Source organism: Myotis nattereri, assembly GCF_964212035.1.
Source record: "Myotis nattereri genome assembly, chromosome: 4".
In the NCBI taxonomy this organism is placed as follows: domain Eukaryota; kingdom Metazoa; phylum Chordata; class Mammalia; order Chiroptera; family Vespertilionidae; genus Myotis; species Myotis nattereri.
In genome coordinates, this window is record NC_138079.1 from 111210970 (window position 1) to 111234365 (window position 23396).

A 23396-nucleotide genomic window follows, 5' to 3' on the forward strand; every position below is an offset into this window, starting at 1 on the left:
CAAGTAGCTCTGGAAATTTTAAATATACTTCTAGATAATATTACTAGCTAAATAAAATTTTATAATTGTTACAACTTAATGTGCAAATGAATCTGCTATCATGTAATGAGCCTCTTTATTTCTAGTAATACTTTTTATCTCAACGAGTCTTTTTTTCTGATATCAGTATTATTTTGTGGGCACTTGTTTAATATATCTTTTTACATTCCTTTATTTTCTGTATCTTTATTTATTAACAATGTCTCCTATAAAGGGAATAATGCTAAAATTGATCCAAAAATAGCAGTTTTTGTCATCTACACTAATAAAAGAGAAAAATGGTAATTGGCGTACGGTGCTACCCTTTTCATTGGCTAATCAGGGCTATATGCAAATTAACTGCCAACTAAGATGGCAGTTAACTGCCAACAAAGATGGCGGCTAATTTGCATATGTAGGCACAATGCAGGGAGGCGAAAGGGAAAGCAGAAAGAAGCCCCCTGCCACTGACAGTGATTGGAAACCCAGGGGGGGAGCTAAGAGCCTTTGCCCTGCCCCCCAGCCATGATCGGAGAATCAGGCGCCTTTTCCGCCATGGCCAGTGATAGCAGGAAGTAGGGGTGGAGCCAGCGATGGGAGCTGGGCACGGTCGAAGCTGGCAGTCCCGGGAGCTAGGGGTCCCTTGCCTGGGCCTAAAGCGGAGCCCGCGATTGCGGGGCCGCTGCAGCTGCGGGTCCCCGCTGCCCGGGCCGGATGCCTAGGCCAGAGGCGTCCTGCAGGGGCAGGGGCGGAGCCCACGCGGTCGCGGCGCCCCCCGCTGCCACTGTGGGTCCCTGCTGCCCGGGCGGATGCCTAGGCCAGAGGCATCCTGCAGGGGCAGGGGTGGAGCCCGCGCGATCGCGGCGCCCCCCGCTGCCACTGTGGGTCCCCGCTGCCCAGGCCAGACACCTAGGCCAGAGGCGTTAGGCCTGGGCAGGGGCAGAGCGGGAGATCGCGGGGAGCTGGGAGTCCCCTGCCCAGGCCTAATGCCTCGGCCAGAGGCGTTAGGCCTGGGCAGGGGCGGAACCTGCAACCGAGGGGAGCTGGGGGTGCCCCGCCCAGGCCTGACACCTCTGCCAGAGGCCTCAGGCCTGGTCAAGGGGCCGATCCGGTGATTGGTGATCGGAGGGTGATAAGGGTCAACTCCTCTGGCCGAGGCATCAGGCCTGGGCGGGAGGCTGGGGGTCCCCTGCCCAGGCCTAATGCTTCGGCCAGAGGCATTAGGCCTGGGCAGGGGCGGAGCCTGCAACCGCGGGGAGCTGGGGGTCCCCTGCCCAGGCCTAATGCCTCGGTCAGAGGCGTTAGGCCTGGGCAGGGGCAGAGCGGGAGATCGCGGGGAGCTGGGGGTCCCCTGCCCAGGCCTAATGCCTCGGCCAGAGGCGTTAGGCCTGGGCAGGGGTGGAGCCTGCAACCGCGGGGAGCTGGGGGGTCCCTTGCCTAGGCCTGACACCTCTGCCGGAGGCCTCAGGCCTGGTCAAGGGGCCGATCCGGTGATTGGTGATCGGAGGGTGATGAGGGTCAACTCCTCTGGAGGCATCAGGCCTGGGTGGGGGGCGGAGCCGGGGATTGGAGGGATATGATGGTCCCCTTGCCCAGGCCTGAAGCCTGGGTCAGAGGCATCAGGCTTGGGCAGGGGGTGGAGCAAGCGATCAGAGGGAGATGGGGGTCCCCTGCCCAGGCATGATTCCTGGGCCAGAGGCCTCAGGCCTGGGCGGGGGTCAGAGCCAGTGATCGGGGGGAGATGGGGGTCCCCTGTCCAAGCCTGACACCTCTGTCAGAGGCGTCAGGCCTGGGCAAGGGGCCGATCCTGCGATTGGAGGTTGGTGGGGGTCAACGTCTGAGGGCTCCCAGTATGTGAGAGGGGGCAGGCTGGGCTGAGGGACACTCCCCCCTCCCCCACCCAGTGCACAAATTTCATGCACCGGGCCCCTAGTTTATTTAATAAGCCTCTTTTGATGCTATTTATTTTTATTACTGATATATTTGGGCTAATTACTATCATCACATTACTTTGCTATTTATTATTTTTATTTCACTTTTATTTCTATCCTTTTTGGATGTGACTGAATTTATTTTCTTCTTTTTCATTATGTTTTGGAAATTATACTTTTAAAATATCCTTTTAGTGTTTCCACTGAATATTTAATCATGCCTACATAAATTTTCTCTCTGGCTGCTTCAAATATCTTTTTAGCATTGGTGTTCTGAAGTTTTATGATGATATGTATAGGCAAGTAATTTTTCAAAATGATTTAGTGGGCTTTCTGAAACTTAGGATGTCTGACTTTAAACAATTCTGAAATTATCAGCAACTAACTTTTTAACACTACTTGCTCTTCCACTAATTCTTTCTATACCAATATATCAAATCTCCTCACTGCATCTTCCATGGTTTTTCACATTTATTTAATATTTTCCATCTTGTTGTCTCATATTTCTTTTGTATTCATCTTTCTAAGTGTTATTTATTTATTTTTATTATATTTTTAAAACATTTTGTGTACCCCAGTGACCAGACTTAACATAACTTAATGCATGATTATCTCAATAAATCCTGTACTTATCAGTCAGCATGCCTGGCTATTAGAATATTATTGACTATATTCCCTATGCTGTACTTTATATCCCCATGACTATTCTGTAACAACCAATTTGTACTTCTTAATCTCTTCACCTTTTCTGCCCCCTCTCTCACTCCCTTCCCATATTATTTATGTTGTGCTTGTTCATTTTGTTTTTAGATTCCATTGTTGATAGATAGGTATTTATTGCATTTTATTGTTCATATTTCTGATCTTCATTTCTTCTTCTTAAATAAGACCCTTTACATTTCATATAATACTGGTTTGGTGGTGATGAACTCCTTTAGCTTTTTCTTGTCTGTAAAGTTCTTTATCTGACCTTCAATTCTAAATGATAGCTTTGCTGGGTAATCTTGCTTATAGGTCACTTTGAATATATCTTGCCACTTCCTTTTGGCCTGCAAAGTTTCTGTTGAGAAATCAGCTGATGGTCGTATGGGTACTCCCTTGTAGGGAACTTTCCTCTTGCTGCTTTTAAGATTCTCTCTCTTTTTTTTTAATTTAACTTTTGGCATTTAATTATATGTCTCAATGTGGGTCTCTTTGGGTTCACTTTGTTTGGGACTCTGTGCTTCCTGGATTTCTATGTCTGCTTCCTTCACCAAGTTACAGAAATCTTGTCATTTTTTTCAAATAAGTTTTCAATTTCTTGCTTTCTCTCTTCTACTTTTGGCACCCCCATGATAATATGTTGGTATGATTGAAGTTGTTCCATAGACTCCTTACACTATCCCTTTTTTTTTCTTTTTGCTGTTCCAAATGGGTGTTTTTTGCTTCCTTATATTCCATATCACTGACTTGATTCTTAGCTTCATCTACTCAACTGTTAAATCCCTGTAAATTATTCTTTATTTCTTAGTGTAGCCTTCATTTCTAACTGGTTCTTTTTTATGTTGTTGAGGTCCTCACAAAGTTCCTTGAGCATCCTTATAACCAGTGTTTTGAACTCTACATTTAGTAGATTGCTTATCTCCATTTTATTAAGTTCTTTTTCTGGAGTTTTGTTCTATTGTTTCATCTGGGACATGTTTCTTTGTCTCCTCATTTTGGCAGCTCCCACCCCCTGTGTTTCTTTCTATGTATTAGGTAAAGATGCTACATCTCCCAGGCTTGGTAGCATGGCCTAATGTAGTAGGTATCCTGTAGGGCCCAGTGGGCTGTACACCCTCCTGCTGTAGTTGAGTCTTAATTGCTGTTGGCATTTCAATAGGAGGGATTTAACCAGGTTGATCAGCTGCAAGACTGTGACTCTTTTTTATTCATCTTTAACCACCAATTCTCTCTTCAACTCTTTCAGCTATGTCTAATATTCTGATACTTCTATCTATTAAGTACTGAATTTAAATTAATTCTTTTCATTTTTTAAGATGCTATTTGGATCTTTTTCAAATCTACTTGTTCTCTCTCTATATATATACATATATAGTGCCCATATATATGTATCTATAGTACATGCATATGTGCAATATATGTATATATGTTCTATATGCTCATAGACCTGACACTCTCTGTTACTAGTTAAATATTTTAAAAATACATATTTTATGTTCTATTCTAAAAATCCTCAAATCTTAAATGTTGCAGGCCTGATTCTTATTCTACAGTTTGTGTTTTCTGGTAGCATTTGCTCTTAGGTCCTTGCTTCTTTTTTTTCTTTGTAATTTTAAGCTGATCTCAATTTCTCTAGATAATTTACCTGTGGGAGTACTTTGAAGTCTGGGAATTGTGTATACCTTTACCACTCACCTGGGAACACAATCAACTGAAGTTATTTTAAATAAATGATCTGGTATGTTTTTTGGGTTACAGAGGTACTATGATTTCAGGAAACAAACCAGTATGGGGACTTGCCTGTGGTTACAAATTGAAAGGGAAATTACTATTTTTTGTTCCAGTGCCAAATTCAAATTTTGTAAATTTTCTTTCTGTGTTCCGTTGTGGCATTAGTTAGGTTTTATTCACCCTTGTCCTGAAGCCCTTCTAACTCCAGTTTTAGGTAGGAAGCTACTGAAACCTTTGTGGTACATGCTTCATGCTTTCTGCTCTGACTTCAGGTTACTCACTACCTGTGCGAATGTAAAGTGCAGGGAACCAGATTCTGTCAACAAGCTCACGTCAGAGCTACCTTTCACGCTTGCTTACCTTCAGGAACACGAGCTTCCATTTTACTGTTGGCCTCTGCCAATTCCATACTTTCTTCTTAATTCATTATTTTGATAGAGTATCATTTACAGTGTTTGTTCTGCTACTGAAAAAAGGAAGTCTCCTTTGACATTCTAATTGCCAAATCTATTGGCTCCTTTTTTTGTTCTCACCCTTCATGTCTCTTTGAAACATATTCTTCCCCCAAAATGTTTTTTAAACTTTCTGAAACAGTAATTTCTTCTAATTCTTCTTATTAATTACTAGAGGCTCGGTGCATGAAATTCATGCACTTGAGGGTCCCTCAGACTGGCCTGCACCCTCTCGCAGTCCAGGAGCCGTCAGTCGGAAATCCTTAGCTCTGCCATGGAGGTGGGAGAGGTTCCCGCCATCACTGCTGCACTCACCAGCCATGAGCCCAGTTTCTGGCTGAGTGGCGCTCCCCCTGTGGAAGCACATTGACCACCAGGTGGCAGCTCCTGCACTGAGCATCGGCCCCCTGGTGGTCAGTGTGTGTCATAGTGAGCATTCATTCTGCCATTTGGTCGATTTGCATATTAGCCTTTTATTAAATAGGAGTTTTATTGGGGTGACATTAGTTCACCAAACCAAACAGGCTCAACAAAATATCTGCACACCACATCATGCACCTATTGCTCAAAGAACAGTCCCTTTCTGTCCCCATCTCTTCCCCCTTTTCCCCTCCCTCCCCCCATTTTCCTCTGGCTAACACCACACTGTTGTCTATGTCTATGCGTTTTATATGTATAAACTCACAAACTCAGATGCTTTAAGGGGAGTCTTCCCCACTTAGCACAGTAAAGAGGTGTGCAGCATATACAGATACTGCTTCCCATAATTTTGGGATTGCTTTGAGAATTAGTGCTAAGGCATATCTCAACATTTTTTTGTCTGCCATCCAGAGGCATAAGTCTTACTCATGTGAAATACTCTTTTGTGGCAGGGAATGAGGTGGGAAGCCTGTGCTTATGGGGCTCTGTGATAACAGGGAGAAATGAAGTGGTCAAGTGCCCAAGCCAGTTCAAACTCTCGTCAGAGAAGGAAGGGGTGGGGGGAGAGACAAATGTAAGAATCCTGCAGAAGCCAGGCTGACGTGCAGTAAGGAAGCTGAGCTGGCTCAGCTGTAAGGGTGTCAGGTGCATACAGAGTTTTTCTTCTTTCTGGAAAATCACATTTGGCTGCTCAGGATCTTTAAGTTTGGGAAGAATAGCTGCACCGTACACCTTTCCTCGACGAAACTGTTGGCCTCTCTCAAGAATTCAGGATTCCTCTCCACTCTTCCCTCCCATCACCACACTATAAAGTGCCCAACATCAAGGGATCTCGCTTTTAAAAATAATGAGGGCCTACGGTCAAGTGTATTTTTAATATGATTTATTCTAACTTACTGAGGCCTGTCCTTTTAAGAATAAAGTTGCTCTTTTGTTTTCATTTTTTTGTCTTTTTCTGACAAATGAGTTTCAGAAACAAATGCTCCTAAAATGTCCAAAATCTTGTGCAAAACAGTTTCCTTAAGTCATGTGATAGTGTTACTGGAGGGTAAGAAGGAGGAATCTTGTCAAAGAACCATATATCAGGTTCAGTCCTGTCACTTCAGTAGGAAGACCCCGTTCCAGCAGACCTGGAGTGGGTTCACAGGCTCTCAATGTACGTTTTTATCTATTTCAGAGAGGAAGGGAGAGGGAGAGAAAAATGGAAACATCAGTGATGAGAGAGAATCATCGGCTGCCTCCTGCATGGGCCTCTTGGGATTCGAGACCACAACTTGAGCATGTGCCCTGACTGGGAATTGAACCATGACCTCAGCTCAACCACTGAGTCACACTGGCCAGGCTCAAGGTAATTTTTATTGACTTACATCAAGTTCAGGATTTTTCCAAGCCTGGAACATAATTGTCTCCTAATGTCCTCATTTATTTACACTTACCAAACTGAAATGTGGCATCTATGATGAGACTGCAAATGCCTGAAAGGTAGCTGAACACCACAAGTTTGATGTAGGCAGAAGTACTTTGGGAAAACAGGAAGCTCAGCAGATATACAAGGGGGATGGCACTCCAGCCGAACAGCATGACAATCAGCATTGTGTCCAGGAAGTTGTAGTCTGTGAGAAACACGTCCAGTTGGCAGACCTTGAACACGCCCTGGAATACACAGGATACAGTGGTAAAGGCAAGTGAGGCCTAAGTGCAAAAATAATTCAAGCTAGAACACTTAGAAAAGGAAATAGCAAGACCTGTTCTTATTTAGCACAGAATACTCATTAATTAGATCATTTTGCCAAAAAAAAAAAAAAAAAAAAAAAAAAAAAAAGCCCTACTCGCTTCATCTTCTCCAAGGGCAGTCCAGAGACAGAACCAATGTAACTCCCTTTGGGAAAGTTTTTTAAATTCATAAACAGAATCAGTATCATTTTCCCCAAATAATCCGAATTCTCCACTTTCCCAGAAAGTAGATTATTTATCTAAAGAGAAACTATTTCTTTAAATATTTTTCCTCCTGACTACATGCCTGACCTCTCACTGCTATCCACCTTTAAGCTAGGTCTCCTGGTTCTATTCCACTCCCACACTTCATCACATCCACTGCAGCAACTCTGAGATTTCTTTCTAAATTTCTTTTTCTTGTTGGTACTTTTCCCTTTACAGTGTCATTCTCAGCAGCCAGTGAAGTAAGCAAGGTTGTGTCATTATTCGCATTTCACAAACCATTTAAGTGGTTTGCCTGAGGTGGCGGATTCCAAAGTAGCCAAGGTTATTGTCTCCAGATTCTGTGCTCTTTAAATTTTGCCTCGCTGGCACTCTAAATTCCCACTCCCATGTTTTCTCTTATGTTTTTGCTATTACACTTTTTGCTTTTTAATTTGTCTTTCACTCCCCACCCCATAATTCATTGCACAGAGTAATTACATGAAGCAACGATAGGCTTTCCTTAGTATCCATGTCCATCTTTTTTTTTAATTAAATTTATTGGGGTGACATTGGTTAATATTATATAGGTATCATGTATCACATTTTTATGATACATGATCTGTATATTGCATGGTGTGCCCATGATGCAAAGTCAAATCATCTTCCATCACCATATACTTGACGTCCTTTGCCTTCTATTCCTAACCCCCCTTCCCTCTGGTAGCCACCATTCGGTTGTCTGTGCCTGTGAGTTTCAGTTTTATAGCCCACATCTCAGTGAGATCTTATGGTTTTTAGCTTTCTCTGACTTGTTTTGCTTAGCATGATATTTTCAAGATCCATCCATTTTGTCGCAAACGGCGGTATTTCATCTTTTCTTATCGCTGAGTAGTATTCCATAAATATCCACCAGAAAGATTTGAAAGCATTTATTCAAAAAGATATATGTACCCCTATATTCACTGCATCCTTATTTATTCATCATGGCCAAGACATGGAAACAACTGAAGTGCTCTTCCATAGATGATTGGATAAGGAAGATGTGGGATTGCTGGGTTATATGGTAGCCACAGTTTTAATTTTTGAGGAGCCTCCATACTGGTGTCCATAGTGGCTGTACCAGTGTACGTTTCTACCAGTAGTAAGTGAGGGCTCCTTTTCTCCAAAACCGCTCCAACACTTGTTATTACTTGTCTTACTGATAACAGCCACTCTAACAGGTGTGGGTGGGATCTCATTGTGGTTTTGATTTGCATTTATCTAATAGCTAGTGAAGTTGAGCATCTTTGCATATATTTGTTGGCCATTTATATGTCTTCTTGGGAGAGGTGTCTGTTCAGGTTCTCTGCCCTTTTTTTAATTGGGTTATTTGTTGGGTGTTGAATTGTATGAACTCTTTATGTGTTTTGGATATTAACCCCTTGTCAGAGCTGTTGTTTCCAAATATCTTCCTCTATTTTGCTGGTTGTCTTTTTGTTTTGTTGGCAATTTCTTTGATGTGCAGAAGCTTTTTAGTTTGATATAGTCCCATTCGTTATTTTTGCTTTTATCTCCCTTGCCTTTAGGGTCAAATTCATGAAATGTTCTCTAAGACCAAGGCTCATAAATTTAGTACCTACCTTTTCTTCCATGTAATTTATTGTTTCAGATCTTATATTTATGTCTTTTGTTCATTTGAGTAAATATTTTAACTTTTTAAAAAATGTGATTTTTAGATAGACGTAAAGGGAGAAGGAAAGAGATATAGAAACATCCATGATGAGAAAGAATTATCAATCGGCCACCTAGTGCACACCCCCTACTGGGGCTCGAGCCCGCAACCTGGGCATGTACCCTGGCCAGGTGACCTTTTGGTGCATGGGATGATATTCAATCTACTGAGCCACATGGGGTAGGCCATTTGAATAAGTTTTTGTACATGGAGACAAACTATATTTTACTTTCATTCTTTTGCATGTATCTTTACAATTTCCCCAGCACCATTTATTGAAGAGGCTTTCCTTACTCCATTGTATGTTTTGGCTCCTTGTAAAAAATTATTTGCCGATATACATGTGGTTTTATTTCTGCACTCCCAAATCTGTTACATTGGTTTGTGTATCTGTTTTTCTGCTGTTTGATTATCATTGTCGTTTAGTATAATTTGAAGTCAGGCAGCGTGATATCTCCAGCTTCATTCTTTTTTTTCTCAGGATTGCTTTGGCTACTGAGGTCTTTTGTGATTCCATACAAATCTGATGATGTTGTTCTATTTCTCTGAAAAATGGGATTGGGATTTTCATGGGGATTGCATTAAATCTATATATATTGCTTTGGGTAATATGGCCATTTTAACTATGTTGATTTTTCCAATACATGAACATGGAATATCTTCCCATTTCTTGTATCTTTTTCAATCTCTCAAAAAATTTTAATATATTTTTATTTATTTCAGAGAGGAAGGGAGTGGGAGAGATAGAAACATAAATGATGACAGAGAATCACTGATTGGCTGCTTCCTGCATGACCCCTACTGGGAATCAGCCCACAACCTGGGCAAGTGCCTTGACCAGGAATTGACCTGCGACTGACCGGTTCATAGGTCCATTCTCAACCACTGAGCCACACGGATCAGGCTTTTTTGCAATCTCTTTTAATAATGCTTTGTAGGAGATGAGAAGACAGCAGCTGGCAGGACAGCAATGAGGGAGAGGGTGTGAGTAAGGGAGTGAAAGAGGCGTGTGTGGACGTGTGTGGTGTGTGCATGTGTGAGTGAGGGACAGATCTCTCGAGAGTTTCAGGGGCTGGCAGACGGAGCTCTCATGAACCGGGCGCCCCTGCCACTGCTGTGGGCACTCCCCCAGCTGTGGGGCTTGGGCATGGAGCCCATGCCATTTAGAAGGGGAGAGTGGCCTCCACTAGGATCCCAGCCTCACCACCACCCAGACTGCCTTGGACACTGCCCGGGACCCTGCAGCCACACAGCCAAAGTCATGCTGCCTCGGTGCAGACCTGCAGACCCCAGGACGTCCACCTCCTGGCTGCCAGCTCCTGGACACCGCAGTTGCACCACTCCAGCCCAGAGGCGGCCCGTGACTGCCCCCTCCCAGGCCAGCTTCTGAACACTGCAGTCCTGCTGCTCCAGCAACGGACACCAAAAATACTGCTTGCTGGGTCACTGGATCCTGGGCCCATGGATGAGTTGCTGAGTGTGCGACCCTGCAGGCAAGGGCGCTCGGCTTCAGCTGTTGAACCTGCCGCTACCACTCTGGGGCCCCAGGAAGTGGGCCCCTCAGGAGTTGCTGAGTGCGTGCCTCTGCGAGGACACAAGGCTCCAGCAGCAGACCCCGTGACTTCCCGCTCCCGTGCTGCCTCTCTGGTCAAAGTTGTGCTGTTTCAGCCACAGATTCCGAGATTCCCGCATCCCCAGCCGCTGCCTCTTGCCACCTCTCCACCTTTACCCCCTGTGATTCGCAGAGTGAAATCACCCTGGCCAGTCCCCGCTGCCCCATCCCATCATCACAGGCTCCTGGACCCTCGCAGTGATTTGCAGTGACACTACCCCAGCAAGAGTCACACCACACAGGCCAGAGTCACACTACCTCAGGCCCAGAGAACCCTTCCGCTCAGGCCATGGACTCCGGGATCCACGGCGAGTGCAGCCAGTGAGACCTCAGGCAACCCTTTCCACAAGAGCCGGAACCACGAGCACACAACAACAACTTGCACCAGAGGCGGGGGGAGTCACATTGTCAGACAACCCAGATGAGACTTCTTTCCCCCCCACCATTTAAATTCTTTATTGTTTAAAGTATTACAGAAGTCTCCTTTTCCCCCCATTGACCTCTCCCCAGCCACTCCCACTCCCCAGCACATGGCCTTCACCCCCTACTGTCTGTGTCCATTGGATATGCCTATATGCACGCATACAAGTCCTTTGGGTGATTGCTTAGCCCCCTCCCATGCCTTCCCTCTTAGGTTGGATGGTCTGTTCCATGCTTCTATGACTGTTTCTATTTTTGTTCATCAGCTTACCTTGTTCATTATATTCCACATATGAGTGAGATCATGGGATATTTATCTTTCTCCAATTGGCTTATTTCGCTTAGCATATTGCTCTCCAGGTCTATCCATGCTATTGCAAATGGTAAGAGTTCCTTCTTTTTTTACCGCAGCATAGTATTCCATTGTGTAGATGTACCACAGTTTTTAATCCACTCATCTTTGATCCTTTCAAAGAACCAGCTCTTGGTTTTATTGATCCTTTGTATAGTTTTTTACATCTCTATGTCATTTATTTCTGCTCTGATCTTTATTATTTCCTTCCTTCTGCTCACTCTGGCTTTTCTTGTTGCTCTCTTTCTAATTCTTTAAGTTGTAGAGTTAGATAATTTATTACCAGTTTTCCTTGTTTTTGAGGTAGGCCTTTAATGCTATGAACTTCCCTCAAGACTGCTTTTACTGTGTCTCATTGATATTGGACTGTTGTGTTTTCATTGTCATTTGTTTGCAGAATGATTTTTATTTCTTCTTTGATCTCTTTGGTAACCCAATCATTGTTTAATAACATGATATTTAGCCTCCAAGTATTTGAATTTGTTTGTTTGTTTTTATTGTAGTTTATTTCTAATATGATGCCATTGTGGTCTGAGAAGATGCTTGATATGATTTCAATGTTTTTGAATTTTAAGAGACTTTGCCTATGTCCTAATATGTGGTCTCTAATATGTAGTCTATCTTTGAAAGTGTCCCATGTGCACTTGAGAAGAATGTATATTCTGTAGCTTTGGGGTGAAATATTCTGAAGATGCCAATTAGTTCCATCTGATCTGGTGAGTCATTTAGGATTGGTGTTTCTTTGCTGGTTTTTTGTTTAGAGGATTTACCAGTGGTGCCAATGGGGTATTAAGGTCCCCTAATATTATTTTACTGCTGTTGATCTCTCCCTTGATATCTTACAGAAGTTTTTTTAATGTATTTGGGTGCTCCTGTGTTGGGTGCATATATGTTCATCAGAGTTATATCCTTGTTGAATTGCTCCCTTTAGTGTTATGTAGTGGCCCTCCTTATCTCTTGTTATGGCCTTTATTTTGAGGTCTATTATGTCAAATATAAGTATTACTACCCAGCTTTTTTTTCTCATTTCCATTTGCCTGAAAAATTTTTTCCCATCCCTTCACTATCAGTCTGTGTGAGTCCTTTGTTCTGAGGTGGGTCTATTGTAGACAGCAAATACATGGGTCATGTTTTCTAACCATTCAGCTTCCCTATGTCTTTTTATTGGAGCATTGAATCCATTTATGTTTAAGGTTATTATTGATAGGTACTTGTTTGTCACCATTTTTATTCTTTATGCCTGTTTTCCTTCTTCCCATTCTATTTCTTTTTTTTACAGCAGCCCCTTTAGCATTTCAGGCATTGCTGGTTTGGTGGTAATGAACTCACTTAGCCCTTTTTGTCTGTAAAGCTCCTGAATTCACCTTCAATTTTGAATGATAGCCTTGCTGCGTATAGTATTCTTGGCTTCATTCCCTTGCCTTGCATCACTTTGTATATTTCATTCCATTCCCTTCTGGCCTGATGTGTTTCTGTTGAGAAGTCAGTTGATAGTCTAATCGAAGATCGCTTGTAAGTAATTTTCTCTCTGGCAGCCTTTAAGATTCTTACTTTGTCCTTGATATTTGCCAATTTAATTATAATGTATCGTGGTGTCGGTCTTTTTGGTTTCATCTTGTTTGGGACTCTGTGTGCTTCTTAGGCTTGTGTGGCTTTTTTTCTTCCCAGTATCAGGGAAGTTTTCTGTCATTATTTCTTCAAACCGGTTTCCTACTCCTTGCTCCACTTCCTCCCCTTCTGACACCCCTATTATGTGGATGGGTTTTTTGTTTGTTTGTTTGTTTGTTTGTTTCATGTTGTCCCAAAGCTCCCTTAGGTTCTCCTCCTGCTTTTTAAGTATTTTTTCTAGTTGCTGCAGTGCTTGGGTGGTTTATACTACCTTGTCTTTTTGTATGTTTAAATTTTCTCTTCATAAAAAGGACACCAGTCAGATTGAATTGGGACCCACCCTAACTTCTTCATTTTAACTTGAATTTGAAATGCCAATAATAACTATTTGAAAGCCCCAAATTTAAATATAGTTACATTTTTGAAGAACTGGTGTTTAGAACTTAAACATATGAAATTTGGGGAATATAATTTAGCTCATAAAATTATTATGGCCCTGGCTGGGTGGCTCAATCGGATGAAGTGTCATCCCATACACCAAAAGATTGTGGTTTTGATTTCTGGTCAGGACACATAACTAGTTTGGGGGTTTAATATTCGGTTGGGGTGCATACGGGAAGTAATCCCTTGATGTTTCTGTTTCATTTCTCTCTCTCTCTCTCTCTCTCTCTCTCTCTCTCTCTCTCCCTCCCTCCCTCTCTCTCTCTCTCTCCCTCCCTCCCTCCCTAGCTCTCTATCTCTTCCTTCCTCTCTCTCTAAAATCAATAAGCATATCCTTGGGTGAGGATAAAAAATTATTATAAATTCCAAAGATTTTCTTTCACATGCCTCTTGATTAAAATGTACACACATTTCAGTGTGTTTTCTAAGATAATGAGCAAAGATAATTTATCAGCAGAGTTAAGTTTATGATATAATTTGAGAGTAGCAAATTTCCACAGTGTACCGAAAATAAAGAAGCTCTCAAAAAATCTTTAACACTCACCAGCAGTAAGCAGCAGGCAATGAAGAATATGGTGAGATCCCACAGTAAAGCAGAAAGCCAGTATGCAAGGACATAGACCCCACTCAGAAACTGGATGAGCTTTGCCTTAGTGATTCTCTCAGTCACTGTCAGGAGACAAAAGCCACTGACCAAAAGAGCCATCCCAAAATGTATATTTATGGCCAACTGGTCTCCTTCTTCTGACAACCTAGAAAATTAGGAACAAAAGTAGGTGTATTAAAAAATCAACAGCAGAAAATATAAATTTCCATCAATTGCTATTTTAATCATACAGATATCATCAACATTGTATGAAAGCATCTACACTAATAAAGGACAAAGATGCTAATTGGCCATACCTTCGTTATGTCCTAAGCCACGCCCACCAGCCAATCAGAGCAACTATATGCAAATTAACCCAACCAACATGGCGGCCGGAAGCCACTGAGCTGGAGCAAGCAGGAGGCTTGGTTGCCGGGCGATGGAGGAAGCCAAGGTTTTGCCTGCCCTGAGCCAGCTGTGGCCTTTGTTCATGGCAAGAAAGTTTCAATTATAGAAGACAAATAAATCCCAGTTACCTGCTTCCAGCCAGCCTCCACTGGGAGCTTGGGTGGCTGGGGGTTGTGGCCAGCCTGAAAACAGCCATCATCCCCTCACCCAGGCTGGCCACACCCTCATGGGGTGAGGGTCCCTACTGGGGGGCTTAGCCAGGCTGAAAACGGCCCTCAGCCCCTCACCCAGGATGGCCAGGCACCCCAGTGGGGACCCCCACCCTGAAGGGGCCGTGGCCAGCCTGCAAATAGCCATCAGCCCCTCACCCAGGCTGGCCATGCACTCCTATATAATAAAAGGGTAATATGCAAATTGACCCTAATAGCAGAATGACTGGGAATGACTGGTCACTATGACACACACTGACCACCAGGGGGCAGATGCTCAATGCAGGAGCTGGCCCTGGTGGTCAGTGCACTCCCACAGGGGGAGCTCTGCTCAGCCACAAGCCAGGCTGATGGCTGCCAGTACAGCGGTGGTGGTGGGAGCCTCTCCCGCCTCCTCAGCAACACTAAGGATGTCCAACTGCAGCTTAGGCCTGCTCCCCGTTGGCAAGTGGACATCCCCTGAGGGCTCCCGGGCTGCCAGAGAGATGTCTGACTGCCAGCTTAGGCCCAATTCTCTGGGGAGCAGGCCTAAGCCAGCAGGTGGACATTCCCCGAGGGGTCCCAGACTGTGAGAGGGTATAGGCCGGGCTGAGGGACCCCCCCCCCCCCACAAGTGCACAAATTTTTGTGCACCGGGCCTCTAGTTTAAGTATAAAATTCTATTCTAATAAAAAGAAAAACATACATTGAGCTGTATTTCTGATAAGTAGAAATTGGCTGAGGTTTATTGAAGACTGTTATGGAAGCATCGGGGCCAGAAGTTGACATGAAAAGAATATTGTCCAGCATTGCCAGTGACAGGGCTGGTGAATGATATGCTTGATTGTTGAACAGACCAGTAAATGTTATTTTATCTTTCTTCACCTCAATGGAAAATGCAACAATGCATAAGTGAATACAATCTTCATTTTCCATCAAATATTTTAGTAGGTCACCTAGTATGAGGACACAATATTGGTCAGTTTGTCCAAAACACAATATGTATTCAGGAAGAAGAACAACTAATTTTACTTGGTTATTATCCTTTTTAGTTTCTGATAATAATTATTTCAAACATTTTCTATTCTCCTTAAGCACTTCATTGCCCATAATCTAAATTCCTACTTCACTGAGAAAACACAGGTGACCTGGTATAGACTCTTTATACTTGCTTACCTGTCTTAAATTTATCTATGATTACTTTCAGTTATAGATTTTATTGCTTATCTTACAGCAGACAAAAACTTCCCATGAGAAAATGGATAAAAGAAATGAGAAATCACCTATTTTAAGGTATCATATATCTAGGAAAGCAATAAACATTTGGGGTCCAAGACCTTGGAAAGAATGAAATGCATTCATTCTATGTGCCTTTTCCTTTTGAGGCATTTTAGATCTGTTAATGGTAGTGGTGTCTTATGGTAAATCCTTTAGTCCTCAATAGAGCTCATGAAGAGCTATAGCTTAGGAGTAAGACTGAGTAAGAAATAGACCAGTCCTCATAACAATTTCAATCCAGTATCAAATCACTTAAATCCCTGATTGGATTTACACCTGTCCTTAATCTTATTGGCCATCAGAAAGTAAACCTCTCGCCGAAACCGGTTTGGCTCAGTGGATAGAGCGTCGGCCTGCAGACTCAAGGGTCCCAGGTTCGATTCTGGTCAAGGGCATGTACCTGGGTTGCGGGCACATCCCCAGTGAGAGATGTGCAGGAGGCAGCTGATCGATGTTTCTCTCTCATCGATGTTTCTAACTCTCTATCTCTCTCCCTTCCTCTCTGTAAAAAATTAATAAAATATATTTTTTAAAAAAGAAAGTAAACCTCTCAGGAGAATATAACCTCATGCAGATTATTTATAACCTTAATACACAATATCTGGTATTCAATAAGAAAATTTCTAGGTATACCAAAAACAGAACCAAGAAAAAGCACAAATAAGAGAAGCAGCGCCACAGATAAAGTAGGCATTAGAGATAAAGAATTCAAAAGAGAACTAGAGTCCATAGAATAAATAAATGTTGATGTTAGAATTGAAAAACACATATTAATTACAATGAAGAAAGATAGGTTGATTCAAAAAAAAATTAGCCAATCGCACAATACAAAAAAAAAAAGAAGAAGAAGAAACAGAATGGAAAATAAGAGTGAAAACATTAATTAACAATATTCTCAATGACATGGGAAATCACTATAGATATTCACATATCAAAAGAATAATAAAGTAATACTATGCACAACTCTACACACATAACACTGACAGTTTAGATGGAATGGCCTACTTTCTCAAAACATAAACTATTGCTTACCTCACCCAATATAATAGAGACTAATGAATAATTACTAAGGAAACTTAATTTACAAATTAAAAAATTTCCCCCAAATGAATATCCAGGTCTGGATGTGTTTTCTTTCTTTCTTTCTTTCTTTCTTTCTTTCTTTCTTTCTTTCTTTCTTTCTTTCTTTCTTTCTTTTTTTATATGATGGCAAGATTTTACTTTGACTTAAAGGGTATTAGTACACCCTCAGGGATGTGGAAGGTGGGCAGGCTCTAAAGCACTGCCAGGTCCAGATGTTTTAACTAGAGAATTCTAAAAAATATTTAAGGAAAAATAAACACTAATTATAGACAATATGTTTCAGGAAAGAGAGAAGGAGGGAACATTTATCAATTTATTTTATGAAGCTAGTAATACCCTGATAGAAAAACCATACAAAAGAAGTACAAAACCTAAAATACAGACCAATATCTTTCATGAATATAGGTGTAAATCTCCTTGAAAATATTAGCAAAAATTATTAAGCAACATAAAAAAAGAATAAAACACCATGACCAAGTGGGGTCTACTTTAGAAATGCAAGGCTGGTTCCATATTTAAAATCAATCAATGTCATCCACCGTATTAATAGGCTGAAGAATAAAAATTACATAATAATATCAATCTATGCAGAAAAAAAAATTTGAAAAAACTCAGTACTCAACTCATGATAAGAATATGGGAATATTGCTGAAGTTCCTTAACTTTATACAGAACATCTATATAATCCCTACTGCTAGCATTATACTTAATGGTGAAAAACTATATACTTTCCCCCTGAGACTGGGAACAAGGAAAGAATGTCCACTCTCATCACTCTGATTCAACATCGTGCTTGAGATTCTGTCCAGTGCAATAAAGCATGAAGAGAAAAAACAGGCATATAGACCATAAATAAAGAAATAATACTATTAATTGCAGATGACATAACTGTCTATCTAGAAAAATCTCAAGGAATCAACAAAAAATTCTAGCTTTAATAAGTGAGTTCACCAAGGTTGCAGGATGCAAGATAAACATATAAACCAATTGCTTTCTATATACTAGAATAAATATATGGACACAAAAATTAAAAATACAATGCCATTTAAGTCTGTTCAAAAAAAGGAAATAGTTAGCTATAAATATAATAAAATGTGCACAGGATTCATTGATGAAAAGTACACCACACTGATGAAAGAAATTTAAAAGATCTAATTCAATGGAGACATATATTATGTGCATGGATTGGAAAACCCATGTTCATTCTCCCAAATTGATATAATCCAACTCTTATAAAAATTCCCACAAATTATTTTATAGGTATGGACAAGGTTATTTTAAAATCTGTATGGAAAAATCAAAGGAACTAAGAACCTTTGAAAAACAGGAATAAAGTAGGAATAATAGTCTACCATATTTTAAGCACACTATTGGTGAATTAACAGATACATAGATTAATGAGTAGAATAGAGAACCCAAAAATAGACCCACACATGCCCCATTCATTTTGGATAAAGGTATAAAAATATTAAATGGATATCATCACTCAACAAATGTTGCTGGAACACAAAAACTTAACCTTGATGCACATCTTATACATTATACTAAAATTAATGTGAAATGGATGATAAACCTAAATATAAAATTATAAAAATTTTAGAAAACTATAAACGTTTTTATGAGAAAAGTCTTCATTATTTAGGGCTATGCAGAAATTCAGACTTGACACAAAATACACAATCCATAAAAGAAAAATTTAACAAATTGGACTTCATCAAAATAAAACTTTTTTCTGGAAAACCAATTAAGATGATGAAAATACAGTTGACAGTATAAGAGGAAACATATAAAGATCCCTCATAACTCAACAGTAAAAGAAAACACCATCAATTTTAAAAGAAGCAAAAGAGCCCTGGCGGTGTGGCTCAGTTGGTTGAGTGTTGCCGCGTGCACTGAAAGGCCATCAGTTTCATTCCCCGTCAGGGAACATGGAGAGGTTTCGGGTTCAGTTCCTGGTTGGGTTATGTACAGTAGGTAGCCAATCATTGTTTCTCTCTCACATCTGTTTCCCTCTCTCTCCCTCTTCCTCCCTCTCTCTCTAAAATCAATAAAAACATATTTTTTAAAAGGAGCAAAAAACATGAACACATATTTCAGATGAAAAATAAACACACGAAAAAGATGTGCACATTAGGGAAAAGCCAATTAAAACAACAATGAAATATCACTACATACCTACCAGGATGGCTAAAATAAAAATAATGACATGAATGGTGGAAAAGATGCGGGAGATGGAAGAATAGCTTGGGGCCACCATTCTATTCTGTAAGGGAGTCATGTGATACATTGCATTCTGACCAGATCTCGAATAACAAAACAAAATTCATGCTTAATTTCATGGTACTTTGGCAATTTTATTTACTGGAAGGGACAAGTGTCATGTAGGCAACTCACAGCTAAAATGCCAATAATAATTAACATTTTGAGGCCAGTAACCTTAAAGAGTGCATTTCTTGATTCTGAGCTGCCTCTATAAAATTAGTGACTAACAGGAAAAGAATGGAGAGGAAGCCACATATACAGTTAAGACCTTTCTTTACAAAACCAGATCTTCATCTAAGAACAAACTTTTTCTTGATGAGCCTTACCTTGCACTTCCTTAAGTGTGTGGTTGTCAGGCTCTAGCATACTTTTAAGATGTTTTAAGAAAATCAGAGTCAAATTAGAATTCCCAGAAATTGATAAAGGCACAATGGTTTGACCATATTGACTCAAACTCATTAGTCTGGCCGTATCATCATTACTATGTGTAAACGTAACAGTCTTTGAGAGAAGGATAAGTGATCCTAGAAGTGCCAGTATCTGCAGCAAAATGAGTTTCCAGTGGCGCCAATTGAATATTGCCCTCTTTATGAACATGGCACAGAACTGCTGGTGGTAGAGGGAACACTGAAGAAAGGAGAAACAGAACATTACAATATTTATAGACCTAAACAGGCCAATCACATTGAAATTAAAGATGAACACTGGAATATTATGGTAGAGATACATAGTTTCTACATACTTGGAATAGAATTCAAACATAGTATGATAATGCACAAGAGTATGTACATCCTTTTGTCTATATAAGACAGGGGTCAGCATAATTACACCCATTCATTTCTGCATTGTCTATGGTTGCTTTTTGCCACAATGACAGGGCTGAGTAGTTGCAACAGAGACCATATGGCCCACAAAGCCTTATATATTTATCATCTCCTTACAGAAAGTTTTCTAACTTTTGCTATAAGGATTAACTAAGATATTTACGTTCTGGCTTTTGATATAGCGTACTTAAAAGTCTCAACAAGATGATTTTCCTCAGTCTTCTTATAGTCAAGAAAACCAAAGTGTTTTATAGGAGGAATGGATAATTAGGAGAATAAAAGAAATACTTGGCAACTCAAACAAACTTACCACACTGAGAATCATAGTGATTAAATAGAAATTCCTTATGTAATATCAATTACCATTGCAAAAAATTTAAAATATTGTGCATGCTTGATTATTAAGAATTATGCTCACTCCAGCTCATTCTAGCTTCAATGAACTAACAAATTTCTGGATTATCGACTTGAAAAAACAAAAGAATTCTAAAACAGAAAACAAATACAACTGAGAAGTAACTATTAAGATCTTTATCTAGAACACATTCCTCTGCATTGAGAAATTAATTAGACCATGGTACAGGGTGCTCCATATCTGGTTGGGTCTGCAATGCTTGCGAATTCCACACTCTTTTTGTCCAAGTATTTCAAAATGTATCTCTTGTGCCCCAACCAAATATGTATCAGTTTTCCTTAAAGGTCCTTACCCCAGTATTAAACATAACAGCAGGTCTTTCATTCACAGTAGACAAATCTGCTCCCTCATTTCTTGACATATTCCTATTCTGGTTCTTGACTGACACTTCACTCATCTGAGAGAGAGGCTGAGGTTGGGTAGACACAATGTCTGTTTGTGTCTCTTCCATATTACTGACCCTACATTTAAAAAGTATAAAATATTACATTTCTACTTTATCCCAGTACATCTTGTTTGGAGAATGAGTCACAACACCCAACTTAGAAGACTCCCTGGTTTGCTTGCTGACTGGTAGGAGCACTATATGAAAGCAATATGGTAGAGCAAGTGGTTCCCCAGCACCAGTCACAGGACTGCTGCCAGACCATGGGAAGCTAGAAAAACAAGGGCAACACAATGTTTCATTAAGTGGAACTCATTCAAGTTAAAGATTAAGGTTTAACTCCTACTTTGAGAAAGTTAAAATATCTATCTATCTATCTATCTATCTATCTATCTATCTATCTATCTATCTAAAAGCCTAAGCAACTGAATGACAAACGATCGGTCGCTATGGCGTGCACTGACCACCAGGAGGCAGATGCTCAATGCAGGAGCTGCTTCCTGGTGGTCAGTGCACTCCCACAACAACCTGCGTTGGCCGGCCAACCTCCCCTGAACCCTCCCTGCCCCGGCCGGCCAACCTCCCATGGCCCCTCCCCACAGCTGCAGGCCAACTTCCTGCGGCCCCTCCCCCTGGCCAGCCAATCTCCCTCAGCCCCTCCCCCCAGATGGCCACCCCAGTGGCCCAGATCAGGCTGGCCACCCAACCTTCCACGGTCCCTCCTCCTGGCCAACCTCCCATCGCCCTGATAAGCCCGATCATTGGGCTGGTTGCTGGTCCAGCTGAGGGGCCCCATCTGTGCACAAATTCATGCACTGGGCCTCTAAATTCTTTATAAAATGATGGTGATGATATTTTTTCAATGTTCTTATTGTAAAAGAAATTATGTCAGGCCCCGCCCCCTACAATTCTTAAATTATTAATGTGTGCATCTGAGAGTGTGGTGAGTTTATAAAGGGGACTAAAAGGTGGTCCTTTCCCCACTCAATGTTTTGGTGCTCCCTATGCACTGCTGCTCACCTAAAGAAGACTTCGTCCATGGTAGTGATAGTGACACCAAAGCTAGCAATGCCCAGCTCTGTATGTCTCCTTTCCAGATCAGTAAACAGAGCTTCAAACCTAGAGTAAGAATATGATTAAGAGTAAGAATGAGGAAGAGGAGGGAGGAGAAAATGCTAGCACCAAATCAGAAGATTTTCTTAGTTATGTATTTTTATTCTAAATTAACATTTTTTTCAGCATTGGGGAAAATGTAGATCATTTTTCACTTCAATGCTCTTTATAATTTCATGCCTCTGGTAAATCAAAAAGGTGGGAAAGTTGAATAAAAAAAGAAACTAGCAAATTACTATAGCAAATTGTTTCCCACTCTACTTTGTACTTGGATACACAAATTTTTGGTCTTCTAATAAAATATCAAGATACTCTATCTATGCTAAAACTCTATCAAGTTGACATAGTTGACTTATCACACACATGTATGCTATGGTCCCTCAGTCAATTATTTAGTAAATCAAGATAGAAAATCAGACTCAAGTTAATAGTGGGAAAAAGACACTCAAAAATAGAAAATGGATCAGGTTCAGTAGATGAAGATGTAGAGAGAACCATGTGACTCAACAGCCAAGGAAATCTGTAGAATCCAAGACAGATGAAATGTGGAGACATCAGGGCTTTTAAAGAACAGTTTTCTGTACTTCATATTCAAAGGGTCATCTTTTCCAGAAACCTCCAGGTGTTCAAGATCACCTATTATAGTCCCAGTATGAGCAACTGAACCTATCTTTTCATTCTCAGTGTTGAAGAACTCAAATTTCCCTTTTTGGAATATCTATTAAAATTTAAGCTTCATATTTGAGCTTAAATTGCTTTCCATTCAATTCTATATAGTTTTTTACATTGGTTCCTAGCTGGCACCTTTAAGTTATATAATCAGATATAATCTATCTACATGATAGCCATTCACATGTTTTAAGTCCATCTCTTTCTATGCTTCATCCTTCCCAATGCCTGGCTTTTCCACTAGGATTCACCCACATTTTTTTCTGCTGCTTTTACATTAGTTATGAAATTAATATGAGTGCATTGAACAAAATTCAGAAAATGAATGCATATAAAAATAATTATAATATCCTTCATAGATAAGCAGTGTTAATACATGAATATTTTCACATATCTATTAGTTTCTTTTGGCTTTACACAATATATGACAAAATTAGAATTAAACTGTGTGGTACTTTAAAGTGTACTAATAAAGCACAAAGTGGAGATAAAGATCCATCAACAGTTTAGTAAATAAGTAGATACATTATAATATGAATGTATGATACAATAAGATTTAACTAAAATGGGATTTTTATTTATTTTTTAATTCTTTATTGTTGAAAGTGTTACATAGGTCTCCTTTTTCCTCCATTGACTTCTCCACACCCACTCCCACCTCCCATAACATGCCCCACCCCCCTAATTGTCTGTGTCCATTGGTCATGCTTATATGCATGGATACAAGTCCTTTGGTTGATCTCTTACCCCCACCCCCGTCTTCCCTCTAAGGTTTGATGGTCTGTTTTTTGTTGTTGTTCTTGTTCTATATCTATAGGGTGTCCCAAAATTCACGCAAGAAGTAATTTTGATAAAAAACACAGGTTT

The 23396-nt window shown here is 40.7% G+C and overlaps 1 protein-coding gene across 1 annotated transcript in view; it reads right to left on the reverse strand.

The window, feature by feature from the left end:
- Positions 1-23396, reverse strand: part of LOC308518602 (phospholipid-transporting ATPase ABCA3-like) — a gene marked incomplete at both ends in the record, with an annotated part of 259837 nt that overhangs the window by 81786 nt on the left and 154655 nt on the right. Inside the window, 6 exons of the mRNA XM_081090313.1 lie at positions 6691-6907; positions 13863-14070; positions 15207-15456; positions 19450-19750; positions 20655-20823; positions 21768-21866. Of these exons, the coding sequence (XP_080946439.1) occupies positions 6691-6907; positions 13863-14070; positions 15207-15456; positions 19450-19750; positions 20655-20823; positions 21768-21866 (1244 nt within the window). The remainder of the gene's footprint in view (positions 1-6690; positions 6908-13862; positions 14071-15206; positions 15457-19449; positions 19751-20654; positions 20824-21767; positions 21867-23396) is intronic.